The sequence below is a fragment of the Astyanax mexicanus genome, chromosome 8 (genome assembly GCF_023375975.1).
Source record: "Astyanax mexicanus isolate ESR-SI-001 chromosome 8, AstMex3_surface, whole genome shotgun sequence".
NCBI lineage: Eukaryota > Metazoa > Chordata > Actinopteri > Characiformes > Acestrorhamphidae > Astyanax > Astyanax mexicanus.
The window spans coordinates 17,821,757-17,843,713 of NC_064415.1; the positions used below are offsets into that span (position 1 = coordinate 17,821,757).

Below are 21,957 nucleotides of genomic sequence, written 5' to 3' on the forward strand. Positions count from 1 at the left end.
CAGCTTTGGAGCTAACTATATATAGACTAAAAACATTAAAATAGGTCTGGTTTTATGATTTTAGTTTGGCTGCTGAAGTAATTAGTGCCTTTTCACTCCAAAAAGTTTTACTTTTGCCAGTTTAGCAATAATCTTAGCTTCAAACCACGGCTATCCAGCGTAATGCACATTTCTAAGTTAATCTTCTCTTTCTCTGACTCTCCTTCTCATTAATTAATTCATTAATAAATGTTTTGTAGATTTTAAATGTATTTTTAAGCTGATTAGCTGGACTATAGCTATATCCAACTGGTCATCAATCTGGTTATACTTTTATATAAGTGAACCAATGCAGTCATGCTGATTGATAAGCTTGGTTAGCCTAGTTGACTAACTAGCTTGGTCAGATTGTTTTTAGATATGCTGTTAACCTCTTTAGACCGTCAGAGTAAATACATACTCTATGCTACATATGAGTTTACCAATTTAACCAGCTAAACCAGCTTCTGAAAATTATAATACTCTAAGTCAAATAATACTAGAACATTAATGGTTATTAATTAGCGGCAAGGTTACAGTTATAGTTTAAAGAGTTATTTGCCGTTTGCTTTCATTTGGCACAGGTTCATAAAGTCTGCTTTAATACATGTATTATGTGTGTCAGAGAGCTACATAAGGTGCTTATTTCTTCATAAAAATGGGACTGGATTTGTTTTGGACCCTACATGTGTGTCTCTATGCCTGATTCTTCATTTCTCTTGTTTTTGTTCTCTGTGTGTGAGCTAGGTGTCACTCACTAGCCCCATTAGTCCTGTAGTGCACATTTTGGCGTATGATTGGAAATTAGATGGAAATTAAATCACAGTGTGTTCCAGCAGTGAAATCCCTGCTGGAGATCATCCTCGGGTGAATAAATGGTACCCGGTGTTGTGGAAACACATTTTTTTACAGAGAAAAAAACTAATGGTAGACAGACGGATTTCACAATATCAAAACAAGAACTACTGCTGTTACCAGGCAGCCCTGTTGTTGTGAACATTTTCAATCATAATTTATGTGTTTGCTCCAAAATCCTGTTACGGCAAATAAATGTGAACTGTGTGTTAATTCATGATCACTTTCCAGTACTTCAAAACTCATCACTCATCAGATCTCAGTCTCACTTTCATAACAATCTGAAGCCAAGACCCTCATTAGAGACTAGTCTGACAGACAGTGCAAAGGAAGGGGCAAGTGGGGGTAAATAATGTAAGAAAACATGCCAAAAAGCTATTTAGCCTGTTGCAACATCAGAAAAAAAGAATTATAACCTCATTTATAATCTAACTCATAAAGAAATAGGGTAAGTGTAGTTCAGATGTCTTTTCAATTAAGCACATCTTTAAATAAACATTCTTTCTTGCTGTTCTAATTTATCTTAATCTGTCAATATCCAACTAATAGTGTTTCCCAAAATCCCTGGCCTTGGAGACGCCTCTGTTTTTCAAATTTTCATGCTTCCAAGGCAAGAAAGGGTACATTAATAACTTACTTCATATTCACAGACAATTCAAAGGTCTCATTCCATCGTTTTTTCATTCATTTTAAAATGTCTAGTTGTGGTCTCTAGTATGAATGAATGCCATGAGAGCTGTTTTTTGTAAAAAAAAAAAAAAAAAGTGCTCTAGTGAGCTGTTATAATGGTGCTTTAGCTCGGGAGGAAGGGGGGGGGGGGTTAAAAGATTTTGGCTCTTGCCGAAACATTAAAATAAAGACATTTTTACACTAATAGTCTTTGCAATGTCATATGTTAATTTATGTGTAATATATAATGCCCTGTTAAGTCAAGTTCAGCCACTGACGCAAAATCCACTGGAGATCCTATGTAAACTCAATTCAATTTTATTTATATAGCGCTTTTTACAACAAAGGTTGTCACAAAGCCGCTTTACAGGAAAAACAGGTCCACGCCTCTTATGAGCAGCACCACAGAGATGCCAATTTTATGGTGACACAATGGCAAGGAAAAACTCCCTTTAAGAGGAAGAAACCTACTTACTTACACAGAGGCGAGTAGTCCAGGTCCAGAAAGTAAAAATCAACCCTGGAGCTTAGGCCTGGGCCAAAGTTGGAAAAAAAAAACAGGGTGTTTTTTTACTCTTAACTAGTCTAAAAAGAACTGTTTTAAACATACACCTACCCATCTCAATTGTTCTTCACTGGTGGTGTTCCCTAGACAAATTATAACCATTAGCAGAATGCTCTCTCTCTCTCTCTCTCTCTCTCTGTCTCTCTCACTCATACACACACACACTTTATTTCTGTCGAGATCAATATAATAGCATTACAGTTTTGGCGAGTGCTATCAGTAAGGTCCAGATTTATGGAGCATACTGGGTTGGCATTTGCAGGCCTTACAGATCTTGTACTTCCATCCAACTCAAACAGAAAGGAAGCCCAGAGGGGAGATAGGATCTATATAATGGGTTAAAGAGATCAGAGCTTAGACTGTTGAAGGATCTTCTACTTAACCCGGGAGCAGACAGCTTGAGACTGGGGAAACAGGCCAAATGGACAGCAGGTCTGGAGAGAGTATAGCTCTGATGGCTAGCAAATAGGAGCCAGTAAAGGGCATGTCTGTGAAGAAGATAGGACCCAATAGAAGAAGATAAATGGAAAAATAGGAATTTTAGAAACAAAAAGGCACTCTATGGTCTTTTGGTCTGACATGCAAAAAATATATTTTTGATCTAATATATGTATGGACTGCCACATTTTGGAATATTGGAGTTGTATGTCAAAAGTATTTATACAGGGTGTGTCAAAAGTCACGGGACATTCTTTTATTTTCTGAAATAAAAGAGAAATGAAACAAGATATATCTGAACACTTTAGCAAGTAATGGATGAGGGGGTATATATTTTATCTCTTGAAAGCCACCATATTTCACATTTGATATAAAAGGGTGTCCTGTGACTTTTGACTCAGGACCAGTCAGAATATTTATGAGATAGATTTTGATGCAATTATAAGAAAAGTATTTTTGAGCAGAATACACCTGCTAAGTAAGAACTCTTTATTTTGTTTTTCTCAAAGCTAACCTTGGTGCTTTTTAGCGAACCAGCGTGAGTTTTAATTGGAAGCAAGGATACCACAGAATATGTCACTGACAGTGACACACAATGCACACAATGGCTCTTGGTTCAGGCTAAAGAACCTACTAGTCTTTGGCTCCAGTTTGTAACGAACTTTTCAGGTTACAGAAGCTTTTTTTGGGTGGTGGAAATGCGCCAAACGGTTCAAAATTAGGTGCACAAACCTGAATAGAGTCCATTACATGTTGGTGGAAAAGAGAAGTTATGTAGCAAATAATTTCTCGATAATTTAAGTTGATGCCTTATTTGCGTTCTTGGAAAACTGTGTCGTTATTTTTATTTTTTTTTTGCAAATATTCAAAACACCATATTCTTTCCAAGTTAGTGGTGTGTTTTCCCCAAGCTGCTCATACATTGCTTGAGAAGTATGCCTGGCAGTATATGTCCACTTGCCATTTTTCCTCAGTGCATCTGGTTTATTTCAATGGAGAAAAATGCTACATGCCACAGTGCATGACGGGTTGCGTTGCTAGCCAATATGGGAAGAGTAGGCTGGTATGTCGCACACATTAGAGTGTCACACACACACTGGTGCCTTTCAAACATGAAAATATCTGGAATCCAGATCCAGAATTGTTGATCAGAAAAAGATTTGCTTCATTTGCATTCAGAAATGTCTTAGAGACGTCCAAACACAGCTAACAAAAGGATTTGGCATTAGAAAAGTTGGAGAAAAGTGCTAGTGGATTTGTACAGTAAGATATGCTTGTCCAGAGTGTGGTCCACAACAACCCATTTTTTTTATATAACATCTGCCCTCTTCTAACTTTAACACTGTGATTTCAAATCTATCTCATTGTCCACTGAAAGTCCCTAAATAAAGACGTTATGTAATAGAGGTTGAATTTGCCAGTTCTGCAGTTCTGTTTTAGTTATGCACAGTATCTTATGCACAGTATGTTCTGAACTAAAGGTAAAAATAATAATTTTCCATTCTATGGCCTCTTTAATGTCTGACTTTACAGCACAAATGCATCCTATCATTGTTGAATATCTTACACTCACTGACACAAGCAAGATCACGTAAGGGACTTAATGGTTATAATTAGGTATGTTTGTTGCCTCTGGCCAAACCGAATGCACATAAGCAGTTTCCTGGTCCTTTGGCTTTTAGAAGCCCTCTAATTCTGCCTGCATTCTCTGTGCAGTGCTGTTGTTGCTTTTTAAAATACATTTTGCATCTCTTTCGTGGCTTGCGGCTTTATTCCTCGGGATTTGGCTCTCTTCGTTTTTTTTTTTTTTTTTTTTCTGTTTAAGATTTGGTCGCACTGATGAGGTTCTCTTGGTTTCACATCCATCTCCTTCCTATCAATCATGCTTCCTTTCAATTACAGGCAGTGTTGGCATTTGTTCCAGCAGATTTTTTTTCCTCATCTATTCATTTCAATATATTATGGCTATAATTGACCAGATATACTAGGCCAAGTTGCCAATAGAGATTTTATTGGATCTTTTCTCCACCATGAACTGTTCTAAACCACAATAAATTACACGATTCTTCTGACCCCCCCTCCACTCCCCCGTCTTTATTAGGGCCTACACTTTTCTCCTCCTCTACACCCAGGACTTTGATGAGTGTTGTTTTGACAGGAACCAGCTAACCATGCTGTAGGAACTCTTTGGCCTGGTGTGGTATTTTAGCCAATTACTCGAATGGCCTACACACACCCTTACTCGCACATTCTTACACACTTTTTTTTCTCACCAGCAGGGCAGTAATAAGGAGTTGCTCTGCTCCCCACTTGATTCTTGGTCTCCGTGAAGCATGGCTTACAGAGCGTGTCTGACAAGTTGCAGCGATTAGGCTCCTGTACTCAGTCAAGAGGAACACACACACAGGAGTGAAATGGCTTTAGTGTCAATCATTTCAAATGCTAGTTACTCCCTCGGTACAGAGGGAAGAATAAAAACCGTCCTCCAGGTGTGGTGGATGCCCCATAATTTTGAAGCATTGAATGTTTGGCTGTTGCTCATTAACCAGAGCTATGTTCTGCTCATGGTTAAGTGTTTGGAAAGAATGTTCATTTTATTGCAATGGGCTTTTCACAGTATTGCCAGTTCACTGCGCTGGTGAGCCTCACACATACTCTAAGGGTTAGATCAATCTAAATGAATGTTTCTCCCTGTCACTGTGGTGCCCAGTGATTTATCCTACTCCAGCAGAATTCTGGAATACAAAATCCCACATTTAGACATTCACAGTAGAGGTTTTTGACATTTATAAGAATTTATACGAAGCTTAATAAGGCCTATGCAGTGATGTAACTTCATTAAAACGTTTTTTATAAAGAAATTGGACTTCATTTTAAAGTGCAAAGTTTAATGTCGGAAATAAGCTTGTTCCTCTTTGTCATTATTCTATGAATATAGTGTAATAAAACAGCAAGATCTGAAACACTTCCATTGTAGCCCATTTAGAGACCACTTAAAGCCGTAATGTAGCTCAGCAGAGCGAGACTGGAGGCTGTCTGATCCAGCTAGCTGGAGTTGTCTTTTTCCTGTGGGTTCGTGTTGTTGTTATTCTTGACCACCAGAGCCAAGAACCGATACCATGTCAAAACAAGCTGCTCCAGCTTCCGACCAAGCATGGAGCCTTTTCCATTCCGATGCATCCGGGTTGGTTTGTTTTCAACACTGGAATGCTTCAGAAGAAGATATCCAAGACAGCACAGGAAACAAAATTGATCTCTCTTTCTTTCATTTGTCTGTTCTTGTGTTTCAGTTTGTTCTGTTCCACTTTTTGACCATTGATTCTGGGATGCTGATTAAGATAATTCTCCTGGCATGCACTGGACAGAGCCACTCTCACTAGGATCAGTTTAACAGTTTATAAATGAACAGCTCCTCTTAAGGCCACATTGGCTCTAAACCAGTTGACATGCCTTGACCTCTATACGGGCTGCAGGTGTAGGTGATACAAAACCCTTTTTCTTTGCAGTAAAATAAATTATTTACACTCTGAAAATTTGTAGGTTTTGAAATCTCCTACATGACACTTAAATGAACTGTAAATGAACTTTTTTCTCCTCTTTGGTGCTTTTTTTCCTCTTGCGCTGTGTGAATTACCTGCAGCAGCAGTTTGTGCTTGACTGAGTGTTTTGCGTTCGAGTTTTGAAAGGGGTGGTTTTGACAGTTTGGGGGCGGAGTCAGGGTCGCCTCCCTCAGCGAACTCTATTGGCTGATATCTCCAGGGTTTGTGACGGATCGCCTACCTCCATGAGCCAAAGGAGGGCGGGGACAGAAGGGCGGCAGGAGGGTTAGCTAACTGGCTATGCTAACATCCAAACAACCCGCTCTCCAGCTCGACCCGCTCTGTCTGCCCGGGCTCTCAGCTTCAGTGCTTATAGCGACCGGTGCTGTTTGTTGTAACTGCTTATCAAAAGTTTTTAAGGCATTTACGACCTAATCAATAATAATGAATTAAGTCATTTATAGACCCTTTATAAGCCCTTTGTAAGGGTAGTGTTATTTTAAGGTGGTATCGTAGAAACAGTTACCCAAACAAAATCAGGATAAACTTTTTTTTACTTTTAATTAAAAAAAAAACACAGAATGAGCAGATGATTTAGTGTCTTTGTTCATATAGTGGACTGCCATGTTATCAAAATGTAACACAGCTCTGAATGGGCCCCCGAGCTGTGCAGTAAAATAGTCAGGATGAGTGCCAGGCATGTAGCCATTTATCAGTGATTACTGGCCTGGAGGTGTTGGCATCATGATGTCAAAATATTGGCAAAGCTTTGGCTTTCCACTGTGCAGATAAGAGGGGATTCCTTTTCTGTCTTTAGGTGATAACAAACATCCTGCAGTCATTTCTGATACAAGTCTATTCTTTCTAATTTCTGTGTTCTTCATTATTCGAGGTAATTGTGTGACTCAAGTGAAGCAGTTTTCCTGATATAGGAATGGTTCAGAAAGAAATGAATTTACACAATTTTCCACTTGCTTAACTTACCATGACAATTTTCCAATTGTGCCAATTTTGCATACAATTTTCCACTTATCCAGTTTTCCACTTTCATTTCACTTCGACCACAAGCAAGGCAGGTTTTATGTTCAAATGTTGCTTCTTAGCACTAAAACTACAAGGCTAACATTGCTAACAAACAATATAAGTCAGTACTCAGTAAATATTAGTATATATATATATTTTTTGACTTGAACGCATGCAGACATCAAGCCTAGTCTTGGACCCTACAGCATTCTGAATGGAGAAATGAAAGGAAAATGTAGTATATGACCAGGAGTAATCTTTGTCTCAAAAACTGACGCTATATGTCCAAATGTTTGTGAACACTCCTACTGATGAATGGATTCAGCTACTTTAAGTTGAAGAGAAGGCAAATAGAAGCATAGGATAAGCATGCGTTCCAATACGTCTATTTATAATATGTATGTTTAAAACAAACTGTATCTAATTAATTACATGCTGTGTGATTTATTTAATCAAAGTTTATGTTTATTCGCTTTATTTATATCTGAGGAGTAAGAAAATGAATGAATAACTGGTATAGACTTGAAAGCTCAGTGTAATGAACTTCAATCAGCAACAGATGCTGTAAATACTGTATATAGGCTATATATCCTACAACACTAGACCAGTTTATATAGCTGCACCTGGTCACTCACGCCAGAGGTAATTTTCAGGAGATTCTAGTCTACTCAAATATGTCTTAAAGAGTAGGTTAACTATACTATAATATTTTTTACATTAATAGCTGAAATAATAAACTATAGCAGCCCTTTTTAAAATGCTTAAAAATTACAAACAAATATTAACATAATTTAGATATTTGACTATATTTTAATCGAAAGTCCAAACATATCACATGTCTCAATTTTTGTAACATATTTTTATTTATAAATGAGAAGGGCTCTTATTATGAAACCAAAATGGCAGATTAGCCTAAAAGTTAACTGGTGATGCTAACAGCTAGATAAATGTTTCCAAGCTGAATTAATTGCTGGTGATTGATAACAGAATGATGGAGCGGTGCTGGTTAGATTAGTAGATTCTGGGGTTGAATATGATTATGTGTATATCTATGTTTATAGTTCACTCCAGTTGAGTAGCTAGCGGCTCAATGCTAACTAACAACCGAAATCATCAGTAAGGATTGGAGGGTGTTAGCTTGGATGCTAACTGGTTTCTGAAATGAGTTATTGGCTGATGTTGATATTGGCTGATGTTCCTGTGTGCCATGTTTAAGGTAAGCTACAGTTACTGTGAGCAGTACAGTGGAAGTAAATAAATTGTTGTACTGATGTACTGTTTTTTTTTTTCACATGGGCACGATTTAGCTCAGAACAGTTACAAACCGGCCTGGGTGTGATTTCCTCAGCGTGGTTAGCTATCCGTACTTAGGGGATAGGAACCGTTCAGTAAGTGGACTTAGTGACACTAGGATCTGCTGATTAGCTGATTGCTAACACCTCAGTAGCGATGTTGGATAAGAACAGAAATCTACTGACCTTCTTCCTAAATGACTACCTCTCTGTCTCTCCTCCACTTATCCATGTCAGCATGAAGAACTTAGAACAGTAAATTCACCATGGCTTACATCAAGTCTACAGGCTTGAACACAATCAATCCTCTACAGTTCACTGCCATCACTCAAACAGATCGCTAGAGTCCCTCACTAATGTCTCTTCAAGGACTCTGTGCCCATTTATCAACACCATTGCTGTCATTACAATGACACAGATGAAACATCAACTTAACCTGCTTGACAGTAAATAGACAGTGACCTTTTCCTGGAGATCGACAAAACCAAGAGCATGTTTCCTTTTAAAGTGATTGAATTGCTTGGAGTCATTCTACACTGCAAGACTGAAGGCTTGTGAGCACGTTGGGTAAGCGTTCTCTGGGCTTTTCCACACAAACATGCTATGGCAGTCACCATAATAACATTGGATGAGCCCTGATACCGACATTTTTTAAATGCAGCATTAGCAATGTTGGACTAGCCCTGTCGCTGGTATTGCTAACTTTGTGTTAAAGCTGTAGTACAATGCTGGATGCTGCATGATGTGTTGGAGATGTTCTGGCCCTGTCAGATCTCTAAACTTTGTCAAAGAAGACGTTTAGATTCTTACACTTGTAAATATTTTTGCTTTCAACATGAGGACAACTTCAGGAACTGTCAGTAAATTGGCTGAATAATATGTAGATCCCACCCCCATGACAGGTGGCACTGTAACCAGATCAGTATTATTTACTTTAGTGGATTTCAGTGCTTTTAATGTTATGGCTGGCCAGTGTATATTTTAAATAGTCTCACTTAGACAACAGGTGCAGAAGCAACAGACAAAACTAAAGACTAAACTGTCTCTAAAGAAATGACTTGGTGTGTGTGTGTGTCTGAAACTGTTTGTGGATCTACTACTATGTGGCCAAAAACTAAAGTATGCCAGAAGGAGGAGTTCCTCACTGTGCAGCTGTGCCACCCCATGATTACAGAGGCTGTGTGTGTGTGTGTGTGTGTGTCTGTGTCTGTGTCTGTGTGTGTCTGTGTTTTGAGAGTAGAAGTCTCTCACGATTGTGGGATTAAATTTGTCCCTGAGAGAGAAGGAGAGGGAGACAGTAAAAAATTATTTCTAAAATTACTTTTAGAAACAAAAGCTAGAAATGCAATGTTATCCTATAGATATTTTATAGCTTTTATTTCCACATTATGATCATACCTGTTAAATCATTTTTGTAATGTCACTTTTTAAAATGTAATGCCACTGGGCATATAATATAAAATATGACTGAAACTAATAGATTTTTTTATTAGAGCCAGAAAAAGACAATAAGACAATAGTTATATTGTGTAGATCCATTATGTGAATTTATACGGTTCTTTGTCTGGTCAGTTAGTTTTTTTCTGTGATTAAGTTTATTGGTGGTGCCATATACTGCATTTACTGAGTATTTTTATCTGTTGGTTGGTGTATAAATAGTCAGTATTTGACTTTGATGTGTCAATAAGGTGTAAATAAGGCTCAGATGTCATTTAACAAGCCTGTTTACAACCATTTAATACACATATAATACTCCCTAATTTACTCCCTTTTATGGTGGGATTGTGTGTTTTATTTGCTGGTTAAGGGCAACGGTGAAAGAACCCTCATATTGTAGCCTAGTTTTAATGGTGTAACAAAAAACGCTGGAATAAATTCAGCTTTTAACCAGATAATGTTGCTGTCCCTTAGAGTGTAATGTGCTGTGCTATATAGCTAAAGAGATTGTAGTTGGTTATCTTTTAGCCTACAATCAACTTGTTGGTAAAAAAAAAAAATGTATATATAAATTAATATGGTTGTGCTTCTGATATGTGGTTCAGCTGAGGTAGACATTTTATTGAATAGTTTTAAATAACAGGAAATATATTTTTATATTTTATTGAGGTGTGGCAGAAGGAAGGTGGAGTCACAGTGTTTGCTGTATCATTTGGACTGGGTAACGTGTTTTCCCAATTGGCCACTAAGTGAGATGTTAGGAGACACAGTGAGTGAGAGCACGTTGGTTTTAATGTTAAAGAAAGTTTAATGTAAATGATATCACAGTTAGTTCTGACCCTGCAATGTGATTGGCTGAGAGGCATCCTATAAGTGCCATTATCAGCCGGTAATGCACTGTAACCGAAGCTTTCTATGTATTAATCCGCCACATACACGTAACCTAGCAACAATGCAGCAATGCAGCCTCGTGCCTTCAACTGCAGCACAGCAGTGCCAATATTACACATTATAGCACTCCCTCTTGTGTATTATTGCTTTATTAAAAACAGAATATTCTGAATGAGCTTAATATTTTACAAATCAATTTGACAGCCATGCATTATATGTTGATAATTAAATAAGGCTTCAGTACAGAAGCCTCATATGCCATGCTCTTACTGTTTTTTTTTTCTTATTCCAAATTCTTCCCATTTTCTCCCCAATTTTGCACAGCCAATTACCCAACCCACTCATTAGGATTTCCCCCTATCACTAGTAATGCCCCAACACACCAGGAGGATGAAGACTAGAACATGCCTCCTCCAATACATGTGAAGTCAGCCACCGCTTCTTTTCGAGCTGCTGCTGATGCAGCATTACCAAGTAGCATCAGAGCGTGCTTGAAGCTCACAGACGCCCTGTGCTGCAGACATTACCCTTTAGTAGCTTGATGGCAAAGCTGCATGAGCGGGGGTTCGAACCTGTGACCTCCCGCTTATAGTGGCAGCACTTGGCGCCCCCTTTACTGATTTTTAAAGGCTCAAACATTGTTAATACTGATGTGTTAGAAATCAGCACTATTTTATAATTTTATAATTTATAATTATATAAGGGAAAAAACATGAACAAACCGTTGAATACTCATACTGAGCATTCAAATTTGATTGTGCGCAGCCCTGCTACTTTTGCTATGAGTCAAAAAACCCTCAAAGACAAAAACATCTACTTTTGGTCTGCTGTTATTTGCTGGGTGTCTATATGTGTCTTTTAAAGCATTTTCGTGATTAGCAGTGGTCTGCTGCTTCAGTAAATCCCTCTGTCTCATCACCTCGGCCGTGCTCGTTCTCATAGTCAGCCACTGACTCACATCCCCGTTCTGAACGTCTGCAGCAGAGCCGCTCTGCGCCGGGTCCTGTCTGTGTGTTTGAACCACCGGCCCATAAACAGCCACAATCACACCCTCTCCTACCCCACAGGCCCACTCCCATGAGGCCCAGCCGCTCTGACATCACTGCGGTGGAAGCAGGTGTGTGTGTGTGGTCAGGGGTTTGGTATGGGTGGAATACTCAGGGGGGTTACAGGGTGCCTCTTGGCTCGGTTTGGTGGGTTCCAGAGATACTGCAGATGTGTTTGCAAATTCAGATAATGACCCAGTTGGCTCTGTTTGTAATAGTGATTCTTCCATCGTTAAGTATAGAAATAGAATTGAAGCCTCTTGGAAGGTTTATTGCTTTTATCAGATATAAGTGGACTTTATTTGAAGTCATGCCAATGACTTAACCTCTTATGATTTCACGATATACATGAATATAAAAGGTTCAGTGTTGCAAAACAGGGTAAGAACCTTTTTTAAGTATAAAGAACTTCATTCTACAGAATTTCACTGATGTTTTTGGTCATATGTGAACAATATGAGTGAAATTATGAAATGTAAAAATGTAAAAGCTTGAAATTACACCATGGGAAGAAATGAATACTTTATCTCTACAGATCCGGAGACACACACATATATATATATATATATATATATATATATAGTATATATAGTATAGTATAGTATAGTATAGTAAAAATATATATATATTTTTTTGTTTGTTTGTTTGTTTGTTTGTTTTTTGTTTATCAAAACTATTTGTTTTATCCACAACATTCAACATATGTTTATTCTCCAAAAAGTTATGAAATCCTTAATAAGATACATTTTTCATATGTTTTACATCACAGGTATTTGAGTTGTGTTTGGCGGACCTTTTTTTATCATAAAAGAGCAACAAATAAACAGTACCACAAAATGATGTCACTTTCTGTTTGTGATGTCGTAACCATTACTAAATAAGGGAGGCACCTAGACAATTAAAAAAAAAAAATCTTAAAAAGCGTATTTTTACTTAACTTAATGTATTTCATGGAAACTGAGTGATTACTAATCCTGAGAATGATACAACTTTGATAAGAAAATGTTGTGGTAAATCTTATGATTTAGGTAGAAGAAAGGTTCTTTCTTGAATTTAATGTCAAAATGAACTGGAATATATTTGAACCTGACTAATTCACCTGTAATAAACCTCTATTTAGCAGAATGTGTGCTGATTGGCTCGTTTTGTTGAAGGGCGTAACTTTGTCTTTGAACGGACGCCATGATCAGTTTTACGAGAATTCCCATTCATACTGCAGTCAGTGGCTTTTCTCCTTATTAATAACGTCTGTGCCACAAACCAACTCAGCCACCACCCCGCGGAACATGCATCCACAAATAAAACAACTGCTTGCTCTGTTTAACGTTAGCTAATTCTAAAAAGCCACAGTTAACAGTTTTACACGAGGAGCACACTCTCCCAAGAGCCTCGGCGCCTGACTGAGTCAAAACCTTATTCACACACTCTATCTAGATTTATTTAGTGACATTTTTGAAGCAGATATAATGTTAAAGGTGATAATGCACTATTGATAATATGACTCTCATTAAATAGTAGTATAATATTATATATATATATATATATATATATAATATTATATATGTTATTAAATGTTGAGATGTTTTCACAAAGCAGCTGTACAGAAATATGGTAGCAGGACAGAGAATTAGACAAAGCATTGAACACACAACACAGAACCTCCAGTGAGCGACAGAGACGAGGAAAAAAAAAAATTTAGAGCTGGAGGAGGAAGAAACCATGTTAGGAACCAATGCTCACGTATACCTTATACTATCACATGTATGATCACAGCTAATATATAAGGTGGGACCCATCCTCCTCTGTTCAACCAACTTATACATGAATGTTAAGTCATTATACATCCACATAGGTCCAATATATTCAGGTGAATATCTATACCAGAGACTTCCATCAGTCTGCCTGGACAGGTGACCAGAGAACCTGACGGTCGAACATCCAGCGGTGTCACCCATCAATGCCTGGACAGGTGGGCAGTCAATAACTCAGAGGAAGACAGAAAGATGGAATTAGTTTTAACTGGACTTATGGAGAACAGAGAAAATGATCAGAATGTGGCTAATGAAAGCCAAAAGGTGACACTGACATACAGCTCTGGAAAAAAACTTCCAGTCCACTTCAGTTTCTGAATCAGATTCTCTGATTTTGCTGTTAATAGGTATATGCTTAAGTAAAATGAACTTTGTTGTTTTAATCTAAAAAGTGCAGACAACATTTCTCACAAATTCCAAATAAAAATATTGTCATTTAGAGCATTTATTTGCAGAAAATGAGAAATGGCTGAAATAACAAAAAAAGATGCAGAGCTTTCAGACCTGAAATAATGCAAAGAAAACAAGTCACATTCATAAAGATGTGGAATAACCCTGGTTTTTGATCACAGTTTTCATGCATCTTGGCATGTTCTCCTCCACCAGTCTTACACACTGCATTTTATTATTTGAAACACACTTTGTTGTGCTAAACATTGCTGATTCATAACGTTTAGGAAAATAAGTCTTATATTTCTCTCTCTTTCATCCCTACTGTCTTTTCCTTTTCATTCTTCTGCTCTTTTGATACAGACTGCAGAAATGTCACTGTCATTAGGCAATCTGTCTTAGACTAAAGAAATATGGCAGCAAATTGCGTGCTCAATTAGTGAAAGAAAACATGGTGTCAGGAAAAATGAAGACGTTTTCTCATCGCTCTTTTGCTGCGCTTTCTAATTATACATGCTCCGTCGTAAAACTGTCCTCTAAACGTAGGTTGGAGTGTGTCTGTGCATGTTTGTATGAGGTTATGTTCTGGTGTGCTGGCGGTTTTATAACGATAACCGAGTGTTCTCAGAGAGAAATATGTAATTACTCCGTAAGCGTTTTTGTTCTCTGGAGAGAAGGAAGTTTATGAGGCGACTGTCTGGTGTCTTATTCTTATTCTCGGACACGAGCGAGTTTGGCAGGAGAGTGTGGGGAAATCTACATTCATTAGTCTGTACTAAGATAGCAGGGGAAATTATAGTCCCCAGACATTAATAAAACAGCATAAGGCATAGCGAGGACGTTTAAGGATGACGTTTTACCTGACAGTGAATAAATAAGCCGGCGAGGGGAGAAAGACCTGTGTGATATTATTCTCCAATATATAACTGTCTTTCTTAATTTTTTTTTTATATCTGTATATGTTTAATTTATGTTTATATTCAGTCTGAGATTAAGCTGATAGACACCAAGACATTGTCTAAGCTTGTTTGTGTGTCTGTATCCATGGACACATTTTCTTGAAAAAGTAGGCTGTTTTAGGTTGTTTTTTTGCCTTAAGTCTTGCACAGATTTCTGAATGGAAATCTATGTAATGGGGTTTTGATTTAACATAACTTGTACATGATAACATGTACTAATTAACCCTTGTGTGGTGTTCGGGTCTGTGGGACCCGTTTTCATTTTTCATCAAATGATACTAAAAATAATATTTTTTCTAACTCAAACTCATTGGCATTGGCTCACTTTTTGTGAAAAACATATATCAAAACACATTTTCGATAAACACACACTCTACACTCCCCCCCCCAACCATTTATATTACATACAGTATGTTTGGCCAAGGGCTAATAAACATTGCTTCATTTGTAAATTTGAAACTAAACAAATTTTCTACTCATATCTTGAGTTTAATTCATTTTCTTTTACATTTTATTAAAAAACTAATAAAAAAAGAGTAGCACTTTTTAAAAGAAATGTAACATAAGAATGGTAAAGGGCAAATATTAACCACGTAAGCTGTTTATATTGCTTGCAATTTAGGTGAAGCAAGCATGTGTAAAGCATTTTAATGTAAAATTGCTTAATTTTGCTGAATTAAATACAAGTGACAAAGTAAACAAGTAACAAAAATATGAACACCACACAAGGGTTAAGGTGCATCTAAGGTACAACTGTGTGGTGGAACGAACTCCTGCACACACACTGCTATTTTTTATTTTTTTTTAATAATTTTATTTCTAATTTTTCCCATTTTTTCCCCAATTTACACGGCCAATTACCCAACCCATTCATTAGGACTCCCCCTATCACTAGTGATGCCGCAACACACCAGGAGGGTGAAGACTAACACATGCTTCCTCCGATACATGTGAAGTCAGCCACCGCTTCTTTTCGAGCTGCTGCTGATGCAGCATTACCGAGCAGCCAGCGCGCTTGGAGGAAAGCGCAGCGGCTCGGCTCTGGTACATCAGCTCACAGACGCCCTGTGCTGCAGACATCCCCCTAGGAGTGATGTGGGGAGAGAGCGCCATCTACCCACCCAGAGGGAGCAGGGCCAATTTTGCTCCCTCTGACGCCGGCAGCTTGATGGCAAAGCTGCATGAGCTGGGGTTCGAACCTGCGACCTCCCGCTCATAGTGGCAGCGCTTTAGAACACACTGCAATTTTTAACACAACATTGAAAATGCTCAGTGTTTATCAGATTTATGATAAACTTTACACCCTAATATATGATTAATCTTAACTTTCACTCATACAATTGGCTGCTGATCGCTTATGTATTAAATTAAGTATTAAAAGATGTATATTTGTCACAATCTCAGAACAAACCAGACGCTCACAGAAGTAAAACCAGAAAACAGGTTTAATATTTGAAGTGTAATCCAAAAGAGTTGTCAAAAAGCCAGGCCAGTGAGCACGGGGCAATGCGATGCAAACTGGTGCATAGGGTATATTGGACCAAGACTAGATTGTCAAGAATTTATGGCAATGTAGACCCCAACTGTGACAGATGCCACCAAGCCCCAGCCAGTTTATATCATATGTTCTGAACTTGTCCTTCACTATAAACATATTGGGACTCAATATTTAGCTCACTTTCAGGCATATTGCAAGTACCTGTTGTTCCCTCTCCTCTCATTGCAATGTTTGGTGTCCTTCCAGCTTCTTTCACCGTATCTAAACGTAAATCAAATTTGGTAGCGTTTCTGACTTTCTTAGCAAGGCGACTTATTCTGTTACACTGGAAAAAAACTTAACTGGAAAAAATGAGCCATACACTAGAAGGATCTATTGCAAATTATTATAAAATTTGGGGACCCTTTTAAAACATCTAGATGATGTAGAACTCCATGATGAAGAACCTCCAGACTCCAACGAATTATAATTAAAGTGACTTGTTTTACATATGTCCTGTATTGTTGCCTCCTGCCCATTCCTCTTTTTGTTTATTAGTATGTGCAATTAAGACACTGTTAACCATTGATTTGTGTTTGATGTGTTTTTGTTTTGTGTTCCTTTTTATTCTCTCTCTCTCTCTCTCTCTTACTTAGTCCTAATGTATAATCATCTACCCTGTTTGTGAGAGCGTGTGTATGTATGTATTCCTTAAACCAATAAATAAAACAATGATTTAAAAAAAAGCCAGGCCAGGTTAAAAGCACACAAAGCAAAAACAAGCACATAGAGATCAGGCAGAGACAAGGTCAAAAACCAGGCATAAGGGTCAAAAAATTAAACAAACAAAAATCCAGTAATACCCAGCAAAAGGGGCTAACCCAAAGGGTCAGGGACGGTTCTAGGGGGGAACTGAGGGGGAACTGAATTTTGTTTTCCCCCCTCTGAACCAATCACAAAAGAGTGTTCTGCTGTGTAATGTGAAGTACAGGTGAAAGCAATCACTAATCAGCTGCAGGGAATTAAAAGTCAGGTGACAATGAGCATGGAAGCTGTCTGTGGTTGTTTCAAGGAGGACATGTGAGTGTGGTATGAGGGGGAGTGGGATTCTGGGTAATGCAGTCCATAGTAGAAGAAATAAGTCCAGGAAGTGTGACAAAATTTGAGGAGTGAATAATCATTTAACTTCCTTCTCTCTCCCTTTTTTTTAGCAAATTCTTCGTAACTCACGCGGAAACTCCACAAAGGTGATTTTCTTGATCACGGACGGTTACTCCAATGGTGGGGACCCTCGGCCAGTGGCGGCAGCCCTGCGGAACAGCGGAGTGGAGATATTCACGCTCGGCATCTGGCAGGGCAACATCCGTGAGCTGCACGACATGGCTTCAAGCCCTAAAGACCAGCACTGCTACCTCGTACACAACTTCACTGAGTTTGAAGCCCTGGCCCGACGAGCCCTTCACGAAGGTAAGAGGCCAAAAACTACAAGAGCTGCAAAAGAAGTCAGCAGTTCAGAATAACCCACGAGTATGATTGGGAACATACTTTTAGTTTATGACATTACGCAATGTTATTGGCCCCATAATGTAGCCTTGGAGGACTCCGTTCTGCATGAGTTAGTGTTTATCTGCTGTCCTGCACCTGATCCAGCTAATCAGATATTTAACAAGCCCGTTCGAGTGGATCCTGCGTGAATGTGTTAGAGCAGAAAATCAGTTAAGCGTGCAGGAGATCAGATTTAATTCATTTCGGTCCTAATTTACTGTTTTGACCTTGAGCGAAATGTTAAAATATGGTTTTTGTTTCTTTTTTTCCAATACATAATCCAGAATCGCAACATAACCGAAAAGCTGCTGGGATGAATCAAAATGTTGTTGTTTCCTGCACCTCGACTCACATGCCAACATTTCTTTCTCAGTTTAGTCTCGGTAGTAGACCAACCAGCCAAGTAAACACAATTGATCAAACGTACATCAGACGCATTATCCAACTACAGCCAACCGTGACGGAGATAAAAGAAGAATCCACACTAAGGATGCAGTGTTCTTCATAAGGCCGCTCCATGCCATTAGGAGTTATTCTCCCGCTGTGATATTCCGTCTCCAGGACTGCGCAGGATCTGCCAGCAGCTTGGCTCCAGTGTGTGTATTAACATCTGGAGTTCAATCCGCCTTTTGTTTGCTTTGCGTTTTGAGGAGACAAATCTGTTCCTGCCAGCAATTCTGGATTTTATTGTTCTTATTTAGCTATGTTTTACACACAAACACACACACACACACACACACACACACACATAAACACATCCATACACATCCAGAGCAGGTTGTGTAGATTACGGAGCTGCCAGATTTGATGAGCACGGTGGATTGTGAGCCGAGGTTAAGCTTCTGCCAATAAAAACTCAAGTGTTCATGTCCTCCCTTTTTTGTTGATTGTCTTTTCTTTTGTTTAACTCTCAGAATTTGCCAAGTTCAAGTTCTACAGGAAGTTTTATTTGGTGCAGATTTAAACATAATTCTAAAAAAGAAATTCCAGTTAAAATGAAGAAACTAAATATGAAAAAATACACAATGCAAGGAGAACATAAGAACATAGACTAAATGGGCAAAAATATTGTGACAGCTGTTTATTTATTATTTTTTCAAAAATCAAGCGTATTTGACCCTGCTTTTGTTGGAGTACCTGTCTCTATTGTCCTGGGAAGGCTTGCAACATTGTGACACGTCTCATCAAAGATTTGAGGATTTTTGATTCATATATATATATATATAATTTATTATTTACTTTGCAGTGGTCCCTATTTTAGCTATCTATTGGCTATCTAACGGTGCAGCTGGATTTAGGGCGTGTCTTTGGTATTGTGAGGACAAAAGGAAAAACGTGAAATAAACCTGTCGGCACTTGCGTAGCTAAGATAGGAATGGATGTTTGACTGATGACTGCGGTCAGAGTTTTAATCTGTCAGTGTCGCACCTTTGTTTCCTGCCGCCAAGATAGCAAAAAGAAGCCAGAAATTTGCCTGAACACACCTCACTTCCAGACCATACCCATCGGTGTAGATGTATTCTGAAACTCTGTCGCTATTTTAGCAAAACAGGTGTAAGGTCTGTAAATAGACTGTTGACAGGGTATAAGATAGCAATGAGCATAGCGAAAGGTGTACGATAGGGCCCTAAAACTCAATAATTCTGACACACATATGATCACACCTAATTAACCAGTCACATAAATTAGTACCTGTAAGTTTTGTATTCTGCCTGATCATAAATCAGGAAGCTATTGGAATAGTAAATAGTAAAATGGAAGGTAAGATATATTATTATTAATCTTTCTCTCTCTCTCTTTGTGTCTGTCTCTCTCAGACTTGCCCACAGGCAGTTACATTCAGGAGCACATGTCTCACTGCTCGTCTCTGTGTGTGGAGGGAAGAGACTGCTGTGACCTGATGGCCAGCTGTAAGTGCGGCACACACACGGGTCAGTATGACTGTGTGTGTGAGAAAGGACACTATGGCAAGGGCCTCCAGCACGAGTGCACAGGTAAGCACACCCCCAACACACACCTCCATTAACACATGATAATGAGTAACTACAATAAGAAAACCTTTGCTTATTTTTTTAAGAAGAAGATTTCTAAACATTATATGATGAACCAGCCAGTAGAAGTGGGTCCGTTATTTCTATTAATTGAATTAAAACTTTATTTCTGTACTTTATTTCATTGATTCTATGTTAGGAACCATGTCAGTGTTATAAATTTGTGGATATGGACACTCTGGATTTCAAAATAGCTTAAATTTCGTTCAAGCTAAAGTTTGGTTTTAATCAAGGGTTTAAAATTACTGCAATTGAATTTACCTCAGAGTTTACCTTTGATTACAGGTGCTATTATGTTGCCCTTTTAGGACTGCTTATGGGGAAGAACTATCAATACTGCTAATACTCTATGTATCACGATACAGGATTTATGACTTATATATATATATATATATGTTGGGATATACGGCAATATATCTGTATCTATATAAAATACACACCATCATATAAAAAAAATCGCTATCCAGCCACATAAAGCTCTGCTATCTAGTATGTTAAATTAAACACAATACAAAAATTAACACTAATCTTTAAAAATCCATTATCTGTTTAAAAATGCAATGCAATAGGGTAAAACTTAATATTGTGATACTTTAACACACATATATATATATATATATATATATATATATATATATATATATATATATATATATATATATATATGGTATATATACACCTTTTTTCTAGCACGTTTTTATTTTTAGAAAAAAACCTCTGCAATAAATATACATTTAGAACTAGATCTGGTATTGCAAATACTGGGGACAATTTAATCATATCCTAGTTTTTATTTTATAACTTTTTTATTACAATATAGAGTTCTTGTACAATAAATGGGCATGACCTCAGTCATTTTTGCTGACTTGACATGAATGAGCTGGAGTGTCAACTTTTTAAAAACTGTGGCTTTATTTTATTAATATTTTATTTATGTAGGTTATTATGATATTATATTATAATTATATCAGTGGCATAAACGTATAATTTACTGCAGTTGTTCCTGTGAAAATGTATCGTCCAAATGAAAATACTGATTGTGACAAGTGTAGGGTTGTATGTACTGTGTAATGCGTTTGAAATGTTAATCTGTAACAGTTACTGATTTTGACTGAAGTTGTGGAAATCACTGGTCTGAGATCAGAGTCTCTCTCATGCTGAGACAATAGTTAGATATTAAAGACCGATTTTTTTTTTACACTATATGATTAAAACAGGATTGTTTCTAGTCTCAATGCACACCTCGAAAGTTGAGACTTCACTTTTATTCTGCATCACTTTCTTTCTTTCTCTCTTATATTTTCAGCGGTGCTCTTTTTTCCATCCACACCCTCTTATTATTCTCTCTCACTCCCTCAGTCTGTTGAATGGGAGGCAGTAATGTGTTAACAGTCTGTTGTGACTCACTCTGTAGCGCTTTATATTAAACAGATACTATCTATAAAACAGCCTGTCTCGCACGTAATGAATCAAAGATAACAGTAAATTGTTTGATAAATGACTATTTTTACTCGCATACGTCTTCCACTAAAAGTGTTTTTACAGTAATTGCCGAGATTTATCAAAGCTGCAGTCACTCCCTTTCATTTATGGTGGTTTCTTTCTTTCTTCTTTCTTCTTTTCTTCAGTAATCAAGTTTAACCAAACTAAACACAGTGCCCCTTTTTTGCTCCTAAAGCCCAGCTCTAATAGCCCTGCCTAACCACAGCGAGCTAACTTTGGTAATAACTGCAGACCTCCTCGCTGTGCTCCACACTGTAACCTCACCCAAACAAATGAGAAATACGATCGTGTGTCTGAGTCTGCGGAAGGCCTGGAGGAGGCCCCGGGCAAGTGCTTGCCAGGTATGTAAAGGCAGCAGACAGTGAAAGCACTGGGGATCTGTGGCTGCTGGACAGTTGAGATTAGTGGCTAGCAGAGAAAACACACAAGGGCAGATGTCTGAGTGATA

The 21,957-nt window shown here is 38.0% G+C and overlaps 1 protein-coding gene across 4 annotated transcripts in view; it reads left to right on the plus strand.

Annotated features, from left to right (window-relative positions):
- Window positions 1-21,957, plus strand: part of svep1 (sushi, von Willebrand factor type A, EGF and pentraxin domain containing 1) — a 159,931-nt gene that overhangs the window by 17,145 nt on the left and 120,829 nt on the right. For all 4 annotated transcript variants that reach the window (XM_022678487.2, XM_022678486.2, XM_022678485.2 and 1 more), the window contains exons 2-3: window positions 17,622-17,877; window positions 19,773-19,949. In XM_022678487.2, the coding sequence (XP_022534208.2) occupies window positions 17,622-17,877; window positions 19,773-19,949 (433 nt within the window). The remainder of the gene's footprint in view (window positions 1-17,621; window positions 17,878-19,772; window positions 19,950-21,957) is intronic.